General features: G+C 43.4%; 1 protein-coding gene across 4 annotated transcripts in view; it reads right to left on the bottom strand.

Moving 5' to 3' along the window:
- Positions 1-19,446, bottom strand: part of Actr3b (actin related protein 3B) — a 101,927-nt gene that overhangs the window by 54,919 nt on the left and 27,562 nt on the right. For 2 of the 4 annotated variants that reach the window (XM_028879477.2, XM_028879480.2), the window contains one exon: positions 6,236-6,291. The exons of the other annotated variants lie outside the window; for them this stretch is intronic. In XM_028879477.2, the coding sequence (XP_028735310.1) occupies positions 6,236-6,291 (56 nt within the window). Of the gene's footprint in view, positions 1-6,235; positions 6,292-19,446 lie in introns of those variants that run through there. 4 annotated transcript variants of the gene reach the window in all.

Genomic DNA, 19,446 nt, shown 5'->3' with positions numbered 1-19,446 from the left:
ATTACCTAAGAGTTGGAGGTACCGGTGGTTGTGAGCTGCCTAATATGAGTGCTGGGAACTGAACCCAGATCCTCTGAAAGAGCAGCACACAACACTCTCAGCTGCTCCAACACAAGAGTGTTCTTATGTGCTAGCAATAACTAATTAGAAAACTTAATTTAAAAAATAAATTCAAGCCGGGCGTTGGTGGCGCACGCCTTTAATCCCAGCACTCGGGAGGCAGAGCCAGGTGGATCTCTGTGAGTTCGAGGCCAACCTGGGCTACCAAGTGAGCTCCAGGAAAGGCGCAAAGCTACACAGAGAAACCCTGTCTCGAAAAAAAACCAAAAAAAAATAAATAAATAAATTCACACACAATAAAACATAAACGTCTCTAAAAATAAATCTAGCAAAAAAGCATGTAGAAGAATTTAAGTAACATTATAAAACATTACTGAAAACCCCACAAGATATGACTGAACAATGAAACACCTCTACTGCATTCATGGACAGGAACTGAATATTCAACTCTTATCCATGAATATAAAATTAAATGCAAAAATATTTAATTAGCCTACAAAAGAGTATCTCTAATCAAGGCCTTATTATGGCTTGTTATAATTAACTTAAACTGATTCTAAAATTTATAGTATAAAAGAAAAACCAAACCATTCAAAAAATTAAAAAAAAAAAATCAAACCCACTAAAGAAAAATGTATGCTGCAAAAGGGACTCAAAGTGCACACTTGGAGCAGAGACAGAAAAAGCCAACAACAAAGCCAAATAAAGACCAGAATGTTTCGAAGCATAGGGCAGGCCTGGGGACACACATCTGTAACCCTAGCACTCTGGGGACTGAGGCAGGAGGATTGAAGTTCTGAGCTATATGGTGAAATTCTGTCAAGAAAAATCTTCCCAAGCATAAACACTACTTCAATGTGACAAAAAAAGAATATCAAATTAGAATGTACTTTTCAATCACTGCTGTTGGGGCAACTGGCTTGTACTTGAAAACAAGATCAGCTAGCTATCTTTCATACATATTCAAAACTTTAAAAATGTAAAATTCCTTTTGAGTTCTTTGGAATGGGAATTCACTTTTTAAAATAGAAACATTACAAGCCAAAAAACATTGAAATTTTTGACTCTTATCAAAATTTAAAATTTCTAGATGACAAAAAAAAAACAATTTAAACATGTCACAGTGTGCTGGAAATGTAGCTCAGTGTTTAGAACAAACACACAAGGTTTTGTCCCAGTGCCACAAAAATAAACAAATTATCACAAAATAGGAGGCAGTATCTGTAACAAGTCAGTGCATGATACCTAGTATCCCTAGGACACCAAAAATTATCAAAAAATGCAGTTATAAAAATGGACAAAAACATGGAGAGGCGCTGAATGATGCTCAGCTTTACTGTAAATCAGCATAGTTTTACATTCACTGAACTTGAGGATAACAGTGAGAAAGCAGAACCTCACTCAGGTTGCCAGTGGGCCGAGGTCAACACAGAACTCACGAGATGCCAAAGGCATGGCTGCCATGAAACCAGAGCATCTCCCATCCCTTCTTGGGGAACCAGTGTATATGCATAAGGAGGTGTTCACTACACTCTTTTGTAAAGTAATAAAACTGGAAAATACTCAGGTTTTTACATTTTTAGCTGGACATATGGCCCATGTCTGCAATCCCAGCACAGGGAGGCCAAAGAGCGAGGGTTGTGAGTTTAAGATCTGGTCTACAAAAGGAGACTGAGTCGCGTACATGCGCATTAGACTCTAGCTTTAGACTTGCATACATTAGCAGCGATAGATACTAAAAACAACACTGAAGAGGTTGTTGTTTTTTTTAAAAAAAATAATGCTGAAACTTTGCAGGAAATCGTTTTAAGCATTCACAGAGCAGTGAGCACATAGGATGTAGAGCTGAAACACAAGACTAGAAACCTAGACAGAAAATGTCCACCAGAGGAAGGGGAGCAAGGAAAGGGCTAGAAAGAAAGAGAGGGGCTGAGACTCACCCTGAAAGCTGTCAATTACAGACATCTGTCATCGGAGAACCTCACTTCGGGTGACCTCATAGCAGGTGTACTTACTCTAAGTAAAACATCTCCCAAGGCCTCTGTCACATGCAGGCCAGTCCTGGCCAGCACTTCCTTACATAGCACATGCCTGCGTGTGTTTACTCTGACACGAAAGTGGAATGTTAGTGTGCTTACTGTGGGTAGTGGGTTCAAGGGTCTTTAACACATTCTCTTTTGCATTGTATTACCCTGCTGTGGGACGGTCTGTATGTCAAATTGCTCTGATTGGTCAATAAATAAAACACTGGTTGGTCAGTGGCCAGGCAGGAAGTAGGTGGGACAAGGAGAGAGGAGAATTCTGGGAAGCGGAAGGCTGAGGCAGAGAGACACTGCAGCCGCCGCCATGACCAGCAGTATGTGAAGACGCCAGCAAGCCACCAGCCACGTGGCAAGGTATAGACTTATGGAAATGGATTAATTTAAGCTATAAGAACAGTTAGCAAGAAGCCTGCCACGGCCATACAGTTTGTAAGCAATATAAGTCTCTGTGTTTACTTGGTTGGGTCTGAGCAGCTGTGGGACTGGCGGGTGACAAAGATTTGTCCTGACTGTGGGCAGGGCAGGAAAACTCAAGCTACATTACCCAAACCAAATTTTTAAAAAAGCTATATTTAATTAAAGGAGAAAAAAAAAAAAACACATCAGGAGTGGTGGCACACATTTAATCTCAGCACTCAGGGAGGCAGAGACAAGTAGATCTGTGTGAGGCCAGCCAGGTCTACATAGAGAGTTCAATGTCAGTCAGGGCTACATAGTAAGACCTGTCTCAAAAAAGAACAACAAAAACCCAGCACCTCACAGGTCGATCTCAGTCCTCGGGGGAGGCCTTGCTCTGGAGAAGGTGGGAATGAGGGGTGGGCAGGGGGGAAGGGGAGGGGGCAGGAAGGGGGAGAACAAGGGAATCTGTGGCTATTATGTAGAACTGAATAGTATTGTAAAATAAAATAAAATTAAAATTAAAAAAATTTTAAAAAACCCAGCACCTCAGGACTCACTCTGCAGTCAAGCTCTCATCCAGAGCTTTCAGCCTCTCCCCTAGTCACCTGCTGGCAACTTTCCCCGCATGCAATGGAACTCCCTTTCTCCCCCCAGCCCCTGTCCCTCTGTCCTCTTTCTATTGCTGTGGTCACCACGCTCTCCTCAGACTGAACCTTTCAGCGGCCTCCAATAGTCTCCACCAACCTCAAAACAAACATACATGAGAAAGAATAAACCTCCTCCAAACAACGAGGCCTCAACAAGCCAGACACAAGCAGAGCCTGGACAGAGGGACTGCCAGTCCAGCCCCAGTGCCCAGGCCCGCGGGACCCAGGGAATGTGCAAAATGCAGTTCTCCAGAAGGACAACGCAGGCTTTCTCACACAGCTCTTCTCCAGACTTCAATCCCATCTCCTGCCAGGCTGCAAGGAGCTTCCACTAGCTTCCACCTCTCCACACCCAAATCTGACCTTGAGCCCCTGGGGATCACAGTCTTGCTCCAGTCCTCAACACACACCCTCCCTCCCTCTCTCTGCCCCTCTTCCTGTCCATCTTCCCCTCCCCCCTCCTTCTTTCTCTCCTGCACTATGGGACACAGGTCTGTTGCATGTCAGGCAAGCTCTAGGACTTAGCTCCGCATCCAGCTCTCCTGAAGCCCGTTCAGCATGCACATCCTTGAACTCAACCTGTAAATGAGACCTCCACATACAGAAAACCAGTTCCACTCTCAGCACTGAGGTCAGGCCTCCTGGGTAACTGAAGCCCTGTACCTATGTAAACGCCCTCACGTCCGCCCCAACATCTTCAACTGTGCTTCCTGCCATTCTCCCTGAGAAGTTCGGCCAACAGTATCACCATTCTTGGGGCTGGAGAGAAGGCTCAGTGGTTAAGAGCGCATCCTACTGTTGCAGAGGACATGAATTTGTCTCCTAGCACCCACCTCAGGTGGCTCAGGCTGCCTGAAACTCCAGCTCCAAGGGACCTGATGTCCTCTTCTGGACTCTACAGGCATCTCAACTCACAAACACACACACACACACACACACACACACACACACACACACAAACACCAACATAAATTACAAACTAAAATGAGGATAGAGATGACTCAGCAGTTAAGAGCATGCCCCCTCTTCCAGAGAACCTGAGTTCAATTCACAGCACCCACATTGTGGCTTAAAAATCTTTAACTCGAGCCGGGTGGTGGTGGCTCACGCCTTTAATCCCAGCACTTGGGAGGCAGAGCCAGGTGGATCTCTGTGAGTTCAAGGCCAGCCTGGGCTACCAAGTGAGTTCCAGGAAAGGCACAAAGCTACACAGGGAAACCCTGTCTCGAAAAACAAAAAACAAACAAACAAACAAACAAACAAAAAAACCTTTAACTCCAGTCCCAGAGGATCCGATGCCCTCTTCTGGCCTCTGCAGGCACTGCACACACACAATGCACAGATACATGCTGGCACAACACCGGTACATGTAAAGATAATTGAGTAAAATTTCAAACAGATGAGACAAATCTTTTTTTAGTGGTGCCACCCTTTGGCATTCATTGTCTTCCGGCTTCTGCCACTGCTGAGGTTCTGACAGGCCCCGTCTGAGAGCTCCCCTGTCTCTGGACAGTGAAGCCTGCTAAGAACAGCCTTCCATCCCTTCTATGAACGATGACAGGCTAAGTGGTGCCGCCAGCTGGTGCTGAGTTTTAGATGGCAGCAGAGCAAAGCAAAGGGGACATGGTCAGTTCTCTTTAGCTGACACACTTAACAAGGTTAAAAAAAAAAAAATCTAATCTCTGCTTTCAAAAACCAGGAAGTCCAATCTGTCAACTCAGCATGGACTGATCATTCGTCCTAGTAAAACGCACAGTGACGGATCCCCGCACAGCTGTCGGATGTCATGGACCTCACCATGCCTCCACAAAATGAGGCCCCAACTTCCAGCACAACTGAGTTTGGAGACAGGACTTCTATGAATATCAGTGAATTTTAAAGGTCATGAGGCAATCAGAGCGGTGGCCTTGCAGAAAGGGACACCAGCTCTCTCACACACGCATTCTCACATAGAGAAAAGGCGACATGAGGCACGCTGGGACAGAAGACAGCCCCTCTGTAAGCCCAGAAAAAGACGCTTCACCAGACACCAAGCGTGGCAGCACCTTGAACTTGGACTATGGACTTGCAGAACTGAGTTACGGTTCTGTTGAGTAAGTCCCCTTGTCTGCTGTTCACTGGGCAGCCTTTCCTGACAAACACTCCACTTTATGAATTTTAAATGAGGACACGGCAGACCAGTAACACCCCTCACTAGGAAGAGCCCATGTGAGTTATCTACACACCCCAAGAAGGCCAGAGCTGTGTTCGCTATCCCGCAAGCACAGAACTGGAGTTTGTGGCTTAAACCCCCTCAAGGAATCTGGAGTGCATTGTCTAGTGATCTGAGGCTCACACTAACCACAAAACGGCTTTGGCCTTGACCTGAATACATTCTAACCAAGCCCTCCTTCATTAATGTCCAAGCTGGGTCCTAGGAGCTCAGCGTGGGCATATTATGGGAAGTCAAGTTTCCCCTTGGTGCTGGGTTCATTTGCCTTTCCCTTGGACAAAACTGTCTCTGGGATTCAAACCAGAGAATTCTGCCTCTAAAGCCCGACCAGCCCTCGAAGAGACTTCCTGGGCAATAAGGAACAGGCAGCATGAGCCCAACATTTGACACCTAAGTGCATCACCCTTTGCTGATGAAAAGTTAAACAAAACAGAACACTTCTGAACAGTAAGAACAATCAGTAGACCTCTCATTTCCACTACAAAAAAAATTCTTTCAAGAGTGCCTGGTGCCATGCACCAGACACTCAGCTAAGCCAGCGAAACTGTGCATCCTTACAATTACAGAACAGTCCTAAAGAATCAGAGCGACTGGTCCAGGCAGCAGGGACACTTACGACACACCTAAAGGCCCCTGGCAGCTTCCCAAGGTAAAGCTAGAAAGCCAGTGACAAAGAACGGAATCCAGGACAAGAGCGCTGCTGAGGAGATTCTGGTTCAGGGCCACCTCCTGGAGCGATTTTCAAAATAGGCAGCCCTTCCCAGGAATTGGAGTGATGGTCTAAAAACATTCAAACACCTTGATGCACAGAACTGGAATGCTTTAAGATGCCGAGAAACACAAGCCTTTAGAACCCAAGGAAGAGCTTTACTTACATGACGGAATAATGAACTGTGGCTCAGTGTTGCCTGCGAAGCCAAGCTTGGTATACCTAAAAGCACAAAGTCATCAACACAGGTTTAGATGGCAAGGCTCCCAACCACATCCCACTCATGTCTTTCATTATAAGCACACCAAGCCCTGAAACACCGAGCCTAGAATACTCCCTTGAAATAAAAAAAATACAGAGAAAAACAAACTGTGCTCACTGGGGATCATTTCAAAGTAGGGTCGAAGCTGACGTATCAGCGTGTTTGTGTCAGGACAGAAACGGGACTGATACTCGTGTCTGTCTCTCTGGCCCTCCCGGCTCTCACCGTGCTCTCATACTCTTCTCACCTTCACAGAACACAAAGAAAACACGATTATCCCAGTTTTGCAGATAGGAAAACCGGGACACTGAAAAGCTAAGCTGCCCAGACTACAGAGCTAGCGAAAGGCAGAAGAGGAACGCAAGTCTAACCATGCAGCTAACTCCAGTGCAGGCTCTGTAGAAAGTACTTACTTCCTAACTTCCTCAAGTTTTGGAGCGTTAGAGATTGATTATATAATTTTCTTGAAATGCCGCGGCATATGTCTAGACGCAGCTCCTGCCATCTCCTGGGGATCATCGACGGGAGCATCTCTCTACCGTCACGCTTCAGAAGAAGCCCACTTTCTGTCAAGATACTCTGGTAGATTCCAAAAGTCTTTACGAAAACAAATGCCAAAATACTACTTTCTGTTCCAAAAGCATTCGATAATCTCCTAAATATAAAGGGGGGAGGGTGACACATCACTCAGACCATCTGCTGGAAGGGTACATGGAAATGCAGTCTTGGGAGCTGAGGACCAGCGTCCCGCTCCCTCTGCGGGGCTGATCACAGCAGTCAGCGCAGCCAGCCTTTGCTTACAGGGCTAAAACACTTCCCAGGACTAGAAAGGAACAGTGGATTTGTTCTCATTTACAAATTATTTCAAGATGTTTGATATTAAATGCTTCCATTTGATATTTCTCAATTCTTATAATTTAATTATTTTTTAAAATATACTCTACCATCTGCTGGCTTTGGTATTTTTTGAAAGCACAGTGAGGACACCAGCAAGCTTGCTGCCCTCACATCACACCTATTGTCCACCTTCCATGGGATGTGAGTTTTTCATACCACCGCAGAGGACAAGGCCAGACTCTGAGATGCCTAGGCCCTACAAAATAAGACCCATCTGAAGCCCCTACCATTCCACACAGTTTAGAGCTGGGAACAGAAATTAATAATCAAGTGGGTCCACAGTCTCCCATGTCAGGGATCACAGACCCACAGGAGAGGACGTTTCTAGACCAACCGAGAGCCTGAAGGCTTCGGAGAATGAAGCCAACACATATTGAACTTGAGAATCCAAGACCAGCACAGTGTGGTGTCACATCCTATAATCCCAGCACTAGGGAGGCTGAGGCAGGAAAACAGCCAGTTCAAGGCCAGCTACATAGTGACAGACTCACAGACAAAGACAGCCAGATCATCCTAACATGACCATCATTCTGGAGATGCTCCAAAGAACTGAGTTACTGGCCCAAGGCTACAAAGCTTCCAGAACCAATAAGCAGGCCGGAAATCACTAAATCGTGAAGCTGAATTACATGTTTTTTAACAAGCCATGTCATTCATTAGCCACCTACCCCCCAAAACTCTACCCTTGCACTTAAATCATTTAAATAAATCCATTCTTTCCCACTGTTAGCTTGTGAGTTCCTGGCATTTACGGCCCTATCTCTGCTCCCTGGAACAGTATCTGGGCGCGTAGCAGAATTTCCTAAGTACCTGCTGATCATACTCTTGCCAGATGCTGAGCTACTGGGAGCAAGACTGATGTTTAACAAGGAGATGATTAAGGCCATGAGAACAAAAAGTGATGAAACCAGAAAAAAAAAATATCAGACTCTGATACAAACTACTGTGCAGATGAGAAAAGATCTGTCGCATGTAATGTGTTCAAACTATAGCAATACGCAAGCATTTATTAATATTAGATGCTAAGCATCATTCATGTTTGCTATTTTTTTAATCAAGTGTTTTTGTTGTTGTGATTTAAGACTATGCTCTTTCATAATGGCACAGGCCTTTAATCTCAGCACTTGGGAGGCAGAGGCAGGTGCATCTCTGTGAGTTCTAGGCCAGCCTGGTCTACCTACAGAGCAAGTTCTAGGACAACCAGAGCTACATAGTGAGACCCCATCTCAAAAACAAACAAACAAACAACAACAACAAAATAAGACCATATCCTTTGGCACTGGATGTCCTGGATTCAAATCCTACCTTGCTATTTGCCAAATCTGAGGAAACTACTTCACCGCTTTGTATGTTGATTTCCCTACCCCTTCAGTATTGTTGAGGCAATTATACAATGGAGATAACATACATAAAAATGATACAATGTTGTGCTTTTAAGTTTCACTTATTATTTTATTATAATTTTTTCCTAGATGTTTTAAATATATCTTTAGTTGAAAATTTGAAAGGTAGTCAGGTATGGTAGCACACACTTACAATCCTACCACTTGGAAGGCAGAGGCAGAAAGAAAGACCTTGAGAGCTCAAGGTCATCCTCAGCTTTTGCATCACAGCAAGTATAGGACCAGCCTGGGCTATGTGAGACCCTCAGCACAAAACAAAACAAAACAAAAAAAAACTATGTTTTATAAAAAAGAAAAAGTACTAATTTTTTTATGTTTTTAATGTACTTTGTCTACTTTATTTGAGATGCTTCAGCAAAAATATTCTTTTTTCATGTTCCATTTTTTTAAATGTACTTTGCCCTAAACCACAATGACCACTCTTAGTAGCAGAGTCAGTCCGACTTGAGCAGGACGAGTGAGGATGAAACGGCCCTTAATGGTGACTCTGGTAGACACCAGATGGCCTTCATCAGCTCCATCCCATCTTCAGGCCACGGCACTCTTCCCTGCACCCTAACCAGTGCCCACTGCAGCAAGACATCAGACAAGAGAAACACACAGGAACTCTGAGGACCTACTGCTCCAGACTCCAGCCAAAACTGTCAGCGCCACTCAGAACATCCGGAGTAACATCCGGAGCCCACACATCCCTTAGCACCTGTCCCCCGCAGTGTTGTGAGGGCACCGTAAGCACCTTAAGCACTATGCAGTGATTTTCACACCTGAGGCGAACCACCATAAAGATACATTACATTTTTACACACTGAATTGGGAGACTCTGTCCTACCCTCCATGGGGTACTAGAGCCATGAGGGGGAGGGGAGGCACTCACTGGCAAAGACAAAGACTATAATCACATCACAGTAATTAAACGTCTTTCAGATTTCCTGTACTGTTCTCTATAAAGTATCAAATATCTTTGACTTTTGTTACTTCAAATAATCATGATGTAAGGAATATCTAACACAAATTTTCAAATTCAAAATTTCAGTAAATTCTCTATCAATATGGACTCCCACCAAACTTCTCTGAGAATCAATGAATTATAACTGTAAAGGTAACCCATAAGGTGCCTATTTCCAAATACTTTCCAGAACCTGTCCCCTCCAAACAGTCAACAAGAAAAACCCAATCCTTAAATCTGTAAAGTGTTCAAGTTCCCATTCACAAACCAAGTTTCCCATGGGTATCAGTTTACTGACTAGAATCCATGTAGCCCACACTGTTGAGTCACCTAGAACACTGAGGGGGAGAGGGGAAACAACCCAAAGATCTTCAGAATGGTCCTTAAAATGTCTATTAAAACCATGACTTCAGATTGAATCTCATAAGCAAGTTTAAGATCATCTGAGCAGGCACCTGGAAAGCATCAGCCACCCATGACAAAAACCTACCATACACGTTCCCAGGCCCAGAGCAAGACCTCCAGAAAGAACCTGATACCTGCACTTTACATCTTATTTCCTTTGCTCCCATGGGTTCTAACTGTCAGCCAGCCTAGAACTAATTCCCAGACCTATAACCTACATCACATACAATCACCTTTCCATTATACAATGCAAGCTCCCGACCTCACGGTCACATTCTAATGAAGTGACTCACTACTCACCACAATCATGAAACAAAACACATCTATATGTTCAGGTTTAATAATGACCAGATGAAAGGTCCAGAAGAAAGGACCCAGGTACAACAATAAGAGCACTCTGCTTATGCATTCCAGGAAGAAAATGCATTTCTATTTAAAATATTACACAATTTACAAGTAGAAAAACAAACCAAACCCAACTAGCAATGAAAAGAACATATACACTCATGACAGAAACATTAACTCCTTGCAAGGTGACAAGGGCTACAGACCTCTCAAACTATGACCATGAAGTCTAAATACTTCTCTATTGAAATCAAGAATCAGCTCAGGAAACTATAGCTGCTTCTCTGGTTTAACCTTGTCTGGGGAAAATTAGATACTACAAATCACATGAAAAACCAAAAAAAATTCTAGCAAATAAATGTTGGGGAAGAGGAAACAAAAATAATTTTTTAGATTTATTTTTATGTTTATGTGTTTATTAAATGTGTACAAGTGTTTTGCCCGCATGTATAGACATGCTTGCAGACATTAGAGGAGGGCATCAAATCCCATGGAACTGGAGTTACAGAGGGTTGTGAGCAGTCATGTAGGTGCTGGAAACCAAACCTAAGTCCTCTAGGAGAGTACTCTGAAGCTCTGAGGTATCCCTCCAAGCCCTACAAAGATAATTTGTGAGTGATTATTATATAATATATCCTATAATTATATTTCAGAATGTTATCATATTATGTACTATAATTATAGAATGCCTGAGGAAAGTTAAGTAACAAAAAGCAATAAGGAATTCGGTAAGATGGTAGCTACTAAACAGACAAAAACTAACAGGGAAACTTGCTGAATGAAAAGATCTCATTCAGAATTCTTTAACTACAGAGCACCAGCCTTAATCCTGAACTACATGTGTGAAGACCTCTCCATACACACAAGCAGACACACTGAGGCATCCTGACACAGGAAGACTCAGTATTTTTAAAGAAAGATCAAATGTCACTAAATCCATCTGTAAAAAATGGATTACAAACCATTCAAATGTGGCTAATATTGAAGTCGAGGGTAGGTTCCACACTGGTGGCAATGGGGAGTTGAAGAACAATTTGTAAAGGGCAGCTTCAGCTTATCCTATCAAAATGTTCAATGTGTAGAGCCTATTATACAACCAATAACTGTCTAGGAATTCACCACCAGAAGAGCATTTTGCATGTATGCAAAGACATGCACAAAAAAGGGCACTGCAGTATGCAGTACTATAACAGCCAGAATAAAAAAAAAAAAAACCTGCAAAACAGAGGGTATGCTAAATAAAATACATCCATTCAATAAAATGGTAAACCACAATCCAAAAGGAGTATTTGTTGTTGCTATCATAAACAGATACATAACACAATTGATATAACTGCACACAGTACATGGTTGTGACGTGAGACAGTTTCATGGCACCACAAAACTGAGTTCAAGTCCCAAAAGCAGTCACGTGATTTCAGGTAAATAATTTAATCCCTCTATATCCATTCCCTTCATCTGAATTTCTATCCTGACCTCCCAATGTTTAGATTTACCATTTTTTTTGGAAATATTTCCTAAGTCAAAGGGCAACCATGATGTCACCATCAATGTTGTTTTGCTACTGAACAGTATTTCATATATACTTTCTTCCATAACTTAGCTGCAGTCTCCAATAGAATTCAGCATCTATCAACCAATTTTTTGTAAACTCTTTCCACACTGATATTAACATCTGCTTATATAAACTGACGATTTCCTCACTGTTGCTTATCTTGAGTTATACAGTTAGGAGTCACTCAGCAGGGATATATACTAAGAATGCACTATCAGGTGACTTTGTCACGATTGCGTGAATATCATGGACCATACTTACACACTCATCACTAAGGTAGCTATCACCTCACACACTGATACAAGCCTTGGAACCACCACCATGCATACAGTGCACTGGAAATGTACATTTCCCATACTGTAATTAGTTAAACAGGCTAGGCAATCACGTCTACCACATCTTAACCTTAGGGTCGCCTGCATTGTGTTTCTACTTTGAAAGTCCCCCCCAACACACACACACACACACACACATACTGAATTCTGCATTTTTCCTCTGGTGTCACATGTGTTTTGAATCCCATAGGAAGAACTATGCTAACCAGGTTTTCCCAAACAAGTTATAAGCATGTAAGACCATCAACTTTGAATGGAAAAAGTGGGCCAAGCCTATAATCAGCACTTAGGTGGCCAAGACAGGAAGATTGACTTGGGTTTGAGGCCAGCCTGAGCTACATAAGTTCCAGACCAGACTTGTAGTGAGACCCTGACTGAAGAAGAAGAAGAAGAAGAGGAAGAAGAAGAAGAAGAAGAAGAAGGAGGAGGAGGAGGAGGAGGAGGAGGAGGAGAAGAAGAAGAAGAAGAAGAAGAAGAAGAAGAAGAAGAAGAAGAAGAAGAAGAAGAAGAAGAAGAAGAAGAAAAGGAAGGAAGAAAGGAAGGAAAGAATAAAGGAAGGAAAGGAAAAAGAAGGAAGGGAAGGAGGAAGGGAGAAAGGAAAGAAGGGAGGAAGGAAGGAAGGAAAGAAGGAAAAAAGGAAGGAAGGAAGGAAGGAAGGAAGGAAGGAAGGAAGGAAGGAAGGAAGGAAGGAAGGAAAAGCGCTTAATTTTTGTATTAAAAGCCTTTGGTTCTGTGTTTTAATACTTCTTTCAAAAGCCACCCAGAACGGCAGAGAAGGCACCATTCTCAGAATCCCATAAACCAGCTTATCTATACTCACTTCATATGACCTTCCACACCCTGACCTGAGACCACCCACATGGAAATCCGGAAAGACAGAAGGAGAAGCTAAGGATGGCACACTTCAACAGTGATGTAAAGCAATGCCAATGTTACCCTTTGCTTTCTGAAAGAATGTGGCCCCCAGGTTCCAAATCAAAATTAAAGGTATTCACTGAGGGGCTGAGGGTGGTGGCACATGCCTTTAGTCCCAGCACTCAGATGGCAGAGGCAGATAGTTTTGGGGAGTTCTAGGCCAGACAGTAAGGTCTACATAATGAGACCATGTCTCATGAAAGAGAGAGAGAGAGAGAGAGAGAGAGAGAGAGAGAGAGAGAGAGAGAGAGAGAGAGAGAGAGAGATCCACTGAGGCCTCACTCCCTTTCCCACACACAACCCTGCTTTTCTAGTCTAGTCCCTTCCATATCCCTTCCCTCACTGCACTGTATCCTTATCTGCCCCCCACATTTGAAACAGTCCTAGAACAGACTCTCCCTCTCCCTCTGAAATGCCACTATCTTTCAGCAGCACATGGAGACTTAATTCTGCTAAGTCAGGAGAATTAGCTGACTGAACATACTTCTATATAATCAAAATTCCTCCTACAGCCATGTGTTTTGAGCAGAAGGTGACAATGTAAGCTCATTATTTTATGTTCCAAAGTGGAAAAGTTACATCTCAAACTGTTTTCTGTCTTTATATGGTGCTCTGAAACTGTACCCTGGAAAAGGTTCTTTTGAGTGAGACCCTTGTAAAGTCCTGTCTCAGTCCCTAGATTTCAACCAGAACTGGCCCAATCCCCACTACCATTTCACACTGAATTGTTAGCTGATCTTAATGGTATAGTTTTTAAATGACACCAAATCTCACACTGCACACTGGAAACACAACAAATTTTTTAAATGTTCCTCAGGTTACTTTATAGAAAACTACAGTGTCTGTTTACAGAACAAAGAGTTGCTATGTGTTCAAAGTTATTAATTTTACCTCAATTTATTTGTTTTGTTTTATTTTCAAGATAGGGTCTCATTAGGTAGTCCTGGCTGTCCTGGAACTCACTATCTAGACAAAGCTGGCCTTGAACTCATAAAGATTTGTGTGCCTCTGCCTCTCAAATGCTGAGCTTAAAGATAGGCCCCACCACACCTGGCTTAATCTTTTAATCTACTTAATCTGCCTTTACATTTTAAATTACCTAGTATATTTGTATCTTGTATATTTATCCTCCCAGATGCTTATTTTCCCCCTTTATAGTATTTTGGTAAATGCAACATAATGAAGGACTTCTCACTTGTGGACTCTCGGTATTATAAGACAATATTTTAACCTTTAAAGCAATATTTTAACTGTCTGAATGGTGAAGTAAACATGAGATACTTCATTCTTTCCCAAAGTTCCCTAGAAGCAAAGAAAAATGACTTTTTAAGTCTGTAAGAAGGAGCTGGAGATATGGCTCCACAACTGTGGTGGTTTGAATAAAAATGGCCCCCATAGGGAGTGGCACTACTAGGAGGTGTGGCCTTGTTGGAGGAGGTGTGGTCTTGTTGGAGGAAGTGTGTCATTGGGGATGGGCTTTGAGGTCTCAAATGCTCAAGTCAGGCCCCATGTGGTTCTCTCTTCCTACTGCCTGTGGTTCAGGATGTAGAGCTCTCAGCTCCTTCTCCAGCACCACGTCTGCCTGCACACTACCATGCTTTCCATCATGATGATAATGGACTAAACCTCTGAACCTGTAAGCCACTCCAGTTAAATGCTTTCTTTATTAAGAGTTGCTGTGGTCACCCATAAGTGGATTCTAGATATAAAATAAAGAACAATCAGACCACAGCCCATAGAACCATAGAGGCTATATATATATATATATATATATATATATATATATATATATATATATATATATATTATGGAGGTCCCTAGGACGACTGTGGCTTATAATAAATTTCGGTTCTACCCAATTATTGAAAAAAAATAGCCAAATGAATGGAAACACATGAACTATGAACCAAAGGCTGAGGGGCCCCCAGCTGGATCAGGCCCTCTGAATAGGTGAGACAGTTGATTGACTTGATCAGTTTGGAAGGCAACTAGGCAGTGGGACCAAGTCCTGTGCTCATTGCATGAGTTGGCTGTTTGAAACCTGGAGCTTATGCAGGGACACTTGGCTCAGTCTGGCAGGAAGGGACTGGACCTGCCTGGACTGAGTCTACCAGGTTGATTGCAGTCCTTGGGGGAGGATTTGCCCTGAAGGAGGTGGGAATGGGGGGCAGGCTGGGGGTAAGGGGAGGGGGTGGGAGGGGGAGAATAGGGGAACCCGTGGCTGATATGTAGAACTGAATGGTATTGTAAAATAAAATAAAAAGAGAGAGAAAAAAAAAAGAGTTGCTGTGGTCATAGTGTCTCTTCACAGCAATAAAACCCTAAGACAACAACCATCTGTAACTCTAGTTAGAGGAGATCCTATGCCTTCATCTGATCTCCCTGGACACCAAGCATGCACGTAGGGCACAGATATATATGCAGGCAAAATACTTACACGTAAAATTAAATGAATAAGTCTAATTCTAAATTTTGTTTTAATCTGTATGAAGCCACAAAGAGAGAAGAAATAATAGCAAAATCTTGCCCTGGGGAGCTGGTGATCAACTTTGGTCATTAAGAAAGTGTGGGCCGGGCGTTGGTGGCGCACGCCTTTAATCCCAGCACTCGGGAGGCAGAGCCAGGCGGATCTCTGTGAGTTCGAGGCCAGCCTGGGCTACCAAGTGAGTTCCAGGAAAGGCGCAAAGCTACACAGAGAAACCCTGTCTCGAAAAACCAAAAAAAAAAAAAATTAAGAAAGTGTGGATCTCTGTGAGTTCGAGGCCAGTCTGGGCTATGGGGTGAGTTCTAGGAAAGGCTCCAAAGCTACACAGAGAAACCCTGTTCAAAAAAACAAAAACAAAAAGTGTGGTGGTTTGGATAAGAATGGCTCCCATAGGCTCATAGATTTGAATGTTTAGTCATCAGGGAGTGGCCCTACATGAGAAGGATTAGGAGGTGTGGCCTTGTTGGAAGAAGTGTGTCACTGGGGCTCTGAGGTTTCAAAAGCTCAAGCCAGGCCCAGTGGCTCTCTCTTCCTGCTGCCTGTGTATCAGGATGTAGAGCACTCAGCTACCTCTCCGGCATCATGTCTGCCTGCATGCTGCCACACTCCCCCACAATGATGATAATGGACTAAACCTCAAACTGTAAGCCAGTCCCTACTAAATGCTTTCTTTTATAAAAGTCGCCTCGATCACGGTGTCTCTTCACAGCAATAGAACACTGGCTAAGACAGAAAGCTAGCGGCAGCAAAAGTTGCAAAGCAGACCCACGTACACCTCAGATCCTCAGCAGCTCCGGGAACAATGCACTAGGCCATTTTTGCTTGTGGGCCTTGGTGAGAACACTTCCCCATGCCACTGCCTGCTCCTCTCTGGATGCAGCTCTGTCTAAGGTGATTCTCTGCAGTGCAGCGTTCTTTCAAAGCATTAGCTTCGCATTCAAATAATAGCCCTGCTCTCTTCTAGTCTGAATTTGTTTTTCTAGTTTTTAATTATTGTATTGTATGTGTGTGGGTGTTGTGTCTGCATACGTGTTTGTTCATTACACATGTGCCTAGTGCTTATGGAGGCCAGAAGAGGGTGTCAGAGAGCCTGGAACTGGAATTACAGACAGTTGTTAGCCACCATGTGGGCGCTGGGACTGAAGCCCAGGTCCTGTAGTGGAGTAGCCAGTACCCTTAACCTCTGACCCATCGCTCTCAGCCTGTTTGGGTATTTTTGATCACTCTTTCGCTTTTCTGAATGGTTTTTACTTACAAGTAACCAGCACAGTTTTAGTTTAGAAAAGAATATTAATTTAGGGATAGTGAGGTGGCTCAGTAAGTAAACATGCTTGCTGCCCAGTCTGATGACCTGAATTTGGTCCCCAGGACCCACACAGCAGAGGGAAAAAGCAACTTACCACAGATTGTCGTCTGACCTCCCAGGTGCCATGGTAGCCCCCACACACACACCCTACATACATACACACAATAAGCTACATGTAATTAATTTCTATGTATGTGGATGTATGTGCCTTGTGAACTTATGTGCACCATGTGTGTGCAGGTGTCCTCAGAAGCCAGAAGGGGGTGCCAGATCCCCTGGAGCTGAAGGTACTGATAGTCATGAGCCACCTGACTTGGGTGTTGGGATCCAAAGCCGGTCCTCCAGAAGAGTAAGCTCTCTTAACCTAGAAGCCATTTCTAAGCCCAGTTATATTTAAATTTTAATAAAAGACTGTTAAATTGTTCAGCCAATGTCAGATGAGTTCACCCTGGGCAACAGACTTAAGTCTTACCCTTATTTTAATCGTTACATTATTCATTGTCATTGCCTTTGTTTTCCATTTTTCTCAATACTGTGTGTGTGTCTAGGTGTGTGAGAGTGCTTGAGTTCAAAACCAGGCACTCACACATACCTAAGCAGGCTCCACACCACTGAGTCTCTGAAATAATCTATTCTTATTTGGTTATTTTCTTCCTCCCAATTTGCTGATTTCAAAGGTATATCCACAAAGTCAGTGGTAAGTATAATCAGAGCTTTCTCAACCGACTGAAGTCAAAACTCAAGTCTTCCTTGACACATTATAAAGGATGGAGCACATAACGGGTATCCCCTGTCCACACCTCCCTGCTCCACTGCTTAACCTAGTTCTTCATTATGTTGGCCTTTCGGGGATTTCTGCAGTCCTGTTTTCTTTATGTTGATACTTTTTCATGTTCTTCATTAGCATGTATTATACATAAGGAGCTTTATTATGACATTTTCATACTCGTACATAATGTATTTAGATATTCATCACCCCCATTACACTCTCATCCCCTCCCCCTCCCACGAATCCTCTTCCTCTTCCCATATGTTGATCCTGTCAGTGTTTATTCGGTTTTTAAAGGTGGTATTTTCACACTTTAGCACCTCCATTTGTAGACTGCTCCATGGTTCACCTTCTATGGGCTGGGTGAGATCTACAAGTAGGCTTTTCTGCAAGGTTTGTGAATGCTACAGTTCCTGAGCTTTTGCACATTTGAGAATGTCATCATGCTGCACTTTAATGGCATTTCAATCAGATCACATTGTCACTCCAGCACATTGCCCCCACCACCTTCAGGCAAGTTACACTGCTCAGAAGTGCACACGGAACTGATTCTATAGTTTCCATGATAGGTGGCCATCTGCAGGTAAGCAAGCCTGTATCAGTTACTCCTTTTGTTGCTGCAAGAAAATGACTAACAAAAAACCACTTAAGGAAGGGTCCCAGTTCAAGGGTCCACCACGGCAGCGAGAGTGTGGAGGCTGAAACACGAGACAGCCGATCACAGTGCACCCACAGTCAGGACACAGACAGGAACACTGGTGATGCTCAGCTCACCTTCTTGTTATGTAGCCTGTGGCCCCAGGCCATGGGACAGTGCTACACACAGTCAGGGTGAGACTTCCCACCTCCATTAGCCCTATCTAGAAACTACATTACAGACATACCCCGCGGACCATCTCCTCTCTTCAACCGTTCTGGATCCTGTCAAGTTAATCATCAATATTAAACATCGCTTCTTATTTAAATATGTATGTGATTCCTTCTTCGTCTTTCTGGATAATTCAGCAGGGTATGTCTCCACTTTAATGAGTGTCCACTGAACTTGTACCAGTTCATAGTGAGCCCTTCTATATATGTAATTAAATGAATGTTTCATCTTTTCTTCATATTCCAATCTCTTGAGAACACCAGCTCTGTCTGTGGTATAGTTCTTTGTAGCCAGAAGATATCCTGTGTCCCAGCCTGCCGGCGGTCTGGACAAATCTCTCCCATTCGCGTCTCCCAAGTAAACACACACATGGAGGCTTATATTAATTATAACTGCTTGGCCATTAGCTCAGGCTAACTCCTGACTAGCTCTTACACTTAAACTCAGCCCATTTCTGTTAATCGATAAGTCTCCACGTATTCCGTGGCTTTACCTGTGTGCTATTACATGCTGCTCCCTGGACCGCGCATCTCTTCACTCAGCCTTCCTCTTCCCAGAATTCTCCTTGTCTGCTTATCGAGCCTATACTTCCTGCCTGGCTGCTGGCCAATCAGAGTTTTATTAAACCAGTGTACAAAAGCATTATTCCACAGCAGTTCTTCAGCTCTGTAGTGTACATTATACGGACAAATGTCCGTGTGCTACTTGAGCTCACTGAGAAGCTGGCCCGGAAGCAGTTACTGCCTCCCATTTCAGACCCAAGCAGGTTTGTCTAAAATGTCCACTCAGGCCTCTTGTCGGGACAGGCAGGCCTTCCTAACTACACACAAGGAGAGTGGAGAACAGGAAAATTGCCCAAGAATAAAGACATTGTAAACATTTCCAA

This window comes from Peromyscus leucopus, chromosome 3 (genome assembly GCF_004664715.2).
Source record: "Peromyscus leucopus breed LL Stock chromosome 3, UCI_PerLeu_2.1, whole genome shotgun sequence".
Lineage (NCBI taxonomy): Eukaryota > Metazoa > Chordata > Mammalia > Rodentia > Cricetidae > Peromyscus > Peromyscus leucopus.
This window is presented reverse-complemented; position numbering and strand designations above follow the sequence as displayed.